General features: G+C 26.5%; 1 protein-coding gene across 2 annotated transcripts in view; it reads left to right on the top strand.

Moving 5' to 3' along the window:
• The first annotated feature begins 681 nt into the window (after window positions 1–681).
• LOC107452561 (uncharacterized) overlaps window positions 682–6,094 on the top strand; it is a 275,849-nt gene continuing 270,436 nt past the window's right edge. The window contains exon 1 of one of the 2 annotated variants that reach the window (XM_016069065.4): window positions 682–1,205. In XM_016069065.4, the coding sequence (XP_015924551.1) occupies window positions 1,097–1,205 (109 nt within the window). In that variant the 5' untranslated portion in view covers window positions 682–1,096. The remainder of the gene's footprint in view (window positions 1,206–6,094) is intronic. The other variant, XM_016069073.4, reaches the window with a different exon arrangement.

The following is a 6,094-nucleotide window of genomic DNA, read 5'->3' as shown; positions in this document are numbered from 1 at the left end:
TGCAAGCACAAATATTCTAATTAATTTTTTAAAGAAAATATTATATAAAAATGAAATATTTTCATGCTAAAATTATATATATGCAGTTTTATATAATGATATATTTTCAATTCAAAATTATGATAAATAATCTGGATGAAATAATATAATACTTTAAGGATACAAAAGAAACTGAAAATAATTTTTCCTCAGATATTTAAATACTTCATATAAATTGAATAAAATATAAAACAGTTCTTTTTTGTAAATTTAAATCACATTTTCAAAAAAAAATATTAATTGATTGATTTTTAAACTGTATTTGAATCAGGTGATTGGTACAATGACATTTTGATAGTACAATATCTAACACCCAATCGAAAATAATAAAATTTTATAAATTTTATCCTTAACAGTATTGATTTCGAGATAATTCTTAAAAGAATTGAAACTTGTTTCGATAAATATGAAAACAAAAATGAAAGTTTTTATAAAACAAGTGGATAATGAAAAGTATTAAATGTCTTTAAAATGCTTAACACAAAACCGATATTTTTTTTAAGGAAATGAAATAAAACAAAACATTTAACAAAATGCATAAATCTGATTTTTTATTTCATCCATAAATAATTTGAAATGTATCGAAGCCTTTTTGTCGTTTCCTTCAATCCATTCCTTCGAATTCTAGGGGGCGCTGGTGCAGGGACTTTGCGGTCGTACCGGAATCGCCGCAGAACCTGCTATCGAGAGTAGAGTCATCGGCAGGTTTCAGGATCCCCTGCTTTTCCCGATACTTTCCCCGAAAGAAGTAATCAGCTGAAAAAAATAAAATAAAATACAGCAGTTTCTTTATCCTGTGCTTATTCTATTGTAAAGTGTGCTAACGGAACTAAGTTGGACTAAAAGTTCGAGTTACTTTACCTCTTACTTTATTTTTGTGAGTGGGACTAATGATAAAGGAGTATAAACATTCTCAAACAATGCATTAAAATGATCTGGGAAAAGTTACTTTAAACTTTTCCGTTGCAAGTGTTAAGCTTGCATTTCATTGGAATCTCGGTGACTTTGTCGCTTTTATTGCCTGGATTTTATTTGTTTGATTTTTAAGAGATTAATTATGTGCCAAACAATATTTAGAAGAAATTTTCACGCAGCGCTTTGTTTGATGATCATAACAATCATCAACCCTCATGAGGTGCTCATGAGTTGGAGTACTAATCTTTCAGGTAAGACGTTCTATGATATGAGTTCGTTGAAGGTTAAAGTGAAATTTCTTTAAAATTTTAGATGCTTTAATATTTTTTCATTGTGACTTGTGATTAGTACAAGATCATTGCCTCATGAATAATTAATTTTTAGAAAGGATAAAACTTTAAATATTTGAATTGATTATAAAAATTTGAGCCATTATTTAATGGGCAACTATATTTTTACATTTTTAATGCAAATTTGGGGAAGACTTTATAGCTTAAAAAAAGGGAAAAATGCATAGTTTAGTCACTAAATATTTGTTTGCCTTTGTTGAGAAAAACAATCTAGTAAAATTACAATACTGTTTGGCATTTCCTGTTTAAAAAAACATAATTCTGTTTATTACAACCAAAGTATGTATGGATTACGAAAGATAATATTGTATAATATTACGCCAAATACAGGTAATGGGTAAAATATCTTCTTCCTGAACTGTAAATCTCGATTTATTTTATTTCTTTGTTTACTTTACAATAAAAAAATAAAAATAATGCATGACAGGAAAATGTCGCTACAGATTTTATAATGGAATTTAGCTATGTGTATTTTTTCTCATTAAGCTAACCAGTTTGTTTTATTCCATTGAAATTCCTAAATAACTCGTCTCGGTTTATTTAAATTCAATAATTCACACTGAGAAAAAAAATTTTTATGAAAATATCACACTGCATGATAATGACATTTCTAAAAAGAAATCTGGTATGTAAAACCAAATTTTAAGGTAATTAAGCCAGTCATTAAGTAATTTGTTTGTTTATTTGGTAACGGTTCACCGGAAATTTTAGTTTCAAAATTATAGTTCTTATTACCCCACATTTAGCAAAAATACAAAACCAAAAACCTAATTTTACAAAATAAATGGTTTTTATGCCATTTTCTAAGGTATAAAACTCAATTTCAGCACATTTTATTGCTTATCATAAAACCATATTTTTTTTTTATGAAAAACCACTAGCAAAAGGCTTCGGTTTGATTTTTTTAATGTTGCCATACAGCCAGAAACACAATAAAATTTACCGAACCTAATTATTTTTGGCCATTGTTTTATCAGTGTGTCTGTGAGGCTTATATTTTTCTATGAGGCTTAGGTAGAAAAAGTGCGTGGTGCAAATGTTTTAAAAAACCATCAAGCTACAAGCTATAAAATCTCCTAAATTACAACAAAACAATTTTTAAGAAAAAGACAATTGTAATAGCCATAAATATTTTCCATATTAATGTATTCTTGGGACCCGTATTGATCGTATTGTTATCATTGAAATAAATTATATATTTCATTTTCTTTTAAATAATTTTTTGAAACACACTAATAGACGTTTGATATGGGTGGCATCTCATGTGCTTATTCCTACGTTCCTTATTAAAATAAATCAATAAATATCTAAGCTATATAATATGTTCTAATACAAAAGCTTCAATATTTTCATCTTAATTATATTTTTATTTTTAATATTTCGTAATTTGTAGTTTAACTAGTATATATCTTCTAATTACTATATTATTTTCAGTAACTAGAATATCAATTTATAAATTTTGCAACATTTATTTACATATACAATCAGCTTGATTAAATGAAATAATTATTTCCTCGAATGGAAACAAAAACCTTTTCAAATTATCAATCGCATAAATTTATTATATCGGTACATCTTAGTATATCTCAATAAGAAACAAATACATCTCCCAACACATTTAAAAGAGAAAATGATAAAATTTGTTCACCTAATCTCTGAAATTTTTTTTATCTGACTTAAAGTAGCAACAAACAAGAAAAACAAAGGAACATGTAAAAAAAAAAACAGTAAATACCACATAAACATACCTAATATTATTTTGGAATTATTAAAAAAAAATAAGTGTTTAAATACGGAATGACAGATAGATACACAGTGATCCGGAAGAAAATTACAACAAGTTATAGGAAAGTAAATTAGGGTAGGCAAGTAGAGGATAGAGAACAATCTAGAGGTTCCTTCTCCCATTTTAGTAGAACCTCTCTTAACCTTGTTGTACTCTGTAATTTCCTTTCACATCCTGCGTACGTTATTATGCAACAGAAACTGAATGATGCTATTTTTAATGGAGTACTTTTTATCCTTTTTTTATTTAGTTGATAACAATTTATTAACATTAAATTGTTATCAACTGGTTATAAACGGTGCTATTACATCGGTGCTTAGAAATTTTTTTCAGGAAAAAAAAATTTCTTTATTAAATAAAAACGTGATTTTCATTTAACTATACCAAAAATAAAATTTAAGTTATTTATATTAAAAAAATATAGTTAATAGTTATTTATAATGCAAAAATATAGTTAATAGTAATTTATATTAAAAAAAAATACAGGTACTCAAATATTTTACATTTTCGAAGCCGAAAGACGTGAATATTAAAAAATTAGGTATAATACTCTTTATAGATCTAGTGTTCCACTACCATATGCTTTATTTATTTAAGTCGCTACAACAAATTTTTTAAGTGTATTTTAATTTGACTAGTAAAGTGTTTTTGTCAAATGTATTGATAGCTGAAATTAAAAATTTATAAATTTAAAATTTTATTCGTTTTTTATTTTTTTCATTTCCTTATTTTTGCTTATAATTTTGATATAGCATATTTAAGAACTATGAACTATTAAGATGATAAACTTTATTAAAGAATAATCATTTTCCTAAATGTGCATAAAATGATATTGGTGTCATGTGAAAAAAAATTAAAGCTCCATCATTTTTTTTTCAATTTACGTGAATAATTAATTAGCTTTACTTTTATAATTAATTAGCACTTTTTTCGGTAGTGTGAAAAAATAACAAAAATGATTTTATATGATGATCTTTAAGATATGAAATGATAATCTTTCCGATATGATGTGATAACTTTCGTGATATGATATGATAATCGTTATTTAAATTTTATTCCAGAAAGTTATTTTATTGTTTGCCCTTTTTATTGCATGTTAGTGTTTCATGTCAGCATGATATGTTCAAAATTAAGCATAGTTTAAGTATGAATTGAAAATTACAATATTATTTCTAGCCTTCCTAATTATGTGAACCGTGATGTTATTTGAGAAGTATATTCATTTGCACAGTATTACTTGTTTCCGTAATATAATTTTATTGAGGAAATATGGATATTTTTTTACGTTTAATTTTAACATAAACAATTTGAAAAGAGTCTTTTCAAAGATAATTATTCAAATTTTTAATGATAAATTAATTTCTCTTTGAACATTTTTCGCAATACAAAGTGGTCATATTCAGAAAATATTATAAAGAGAGATTTATTTCCTGATTAAAGAGTAATTTGAATATAATATTTATTACTATTCTTAATTATAAGCTTCCATAATGCAAAATTTTAATTTTACGAACACATGACAAAGAAAATATAGAAATAAATTTGAAATTGTCTGATCAATGAAAATAAGTAACCGCGTTTTGCAACTTGTTTTGATGGTTTGTTCAGGTTGAACCGTCAAACATTTCCATAATAGTTTCTTAGAAATCAAACGTTGGAACGATCATGAACCACCATCACTCCAATGTATGAATTCGATCTGATTTTTGATGGTTCAGCATAAAAAAAAACAAATTTTTGAATTTATGTTCCTGAGAACCAACTAGAGTTCCCAATAAACCATCAAGGAAATGAATAGTTGGAACCATCACGGATCATCATGGACTGCTGGTCTATTAGAATCAAACTTGTCTTGATGGTTAACCATCATAGTATGCTAAAGTACAATTTTCCTTCATGGAATAACGGAAGTTTGTTGGCGTATAAAAAGCATGAACGCGTTATGGAAAATGTAGGAGGATGGTTACTATTAAGTGATATAGGCCATACTGAATAGTACTGAAACCAGCATAAACCATAAAATTGTTTTGATGGGACCATAAAGAAATTTGAATTGGGAATTCATTCCTTCAATTCTTTATTGACACGACATCCTTTTGTGAGTCAAGGTCTTTTTACAATCTTTTTCCATTATGTTCTCTTCCTTTCCATGCGCAAGGTGTTAACCTTTCGTTGATTGTGTTACCTGTTTTGAAATGCACTCGTCTATACACTCATATGAGTGAATTATTTGAATTGAACTATCCCATTCTTAAAATTTCTAATTCCTCTCCCATATGTCCAATGTTGTGATTGTTATTGCATATAAAGATAGTGTTCAAAATGGATCAGCATATCTTTTTTTTTACATAAAAGTATTGGTGGTATTATTGCATTGTACTATGAACAATATCGATTACTTTTTTCTATTTATTTCTATAAGCAAAATAGCGCTAAACAGTTCACTAAAAGATAGTGCGGGCGAATAGTGAGGGTTAGTGAATAGTGGGCGATATTGAGGGTTTGCTGAAGAATTGTTTTTCAGCGAGTTGATTGATTTGTGTGGCGTTAGTTACTAATTGTGTATTTTTTTGTGTGACCTTTTCGTGTTTCTCTGAAATAAATCACTTTTATTTACCTGCATGTTTTATCCAAATCCTTTTACATGGACACCTTTGTACTTTATTCAGTGTTTGAAGTTATTTTCTTTGCATTTTTATTAAAAGCGCAACTCTATGCTGTTAATAATAATTTTAAAAAATAATGGCTTATGACCTACGCGTAGTTTAACAACGTAAGTATATGATATATCTTTTTAATTCTTACTAATGATGAGCAATATATTTAATTTTAAGTTATTTTTCATATTAAGTAAATTTTCAAAAAGTAATTAATTAAAAACCACAGAAAATTTTTTATATTTTAACTTATTTTTAAAGATTAAAATAAAATATTTGACTTATCACAAATTTAAAAAGTAGTAATATAATCTTGTTCTCTCTGAATATATATATATATATATATT

This window comes from Parasteatoda tepidariorum, chromosome 3, assembly GCF_043381705.1.
Source record: "Parasteatoda tepidariorum isolate YZ-2023 chromosome 3, CAS_Ptep_4.0, whole genome shotgun sequence".
Lineage (NCBI taxonomy): Eukaryota > Metazoa > Arthropoda > Arachnida > Araneae > Theridiidae > Parasteatoda > Parasteatoda tepidariorum.
The sequence above is the reverse complement of the archived record's forward strand: the minus strand, read 5'-3'. Positions and strand labels throughout refer to the sequence as shown.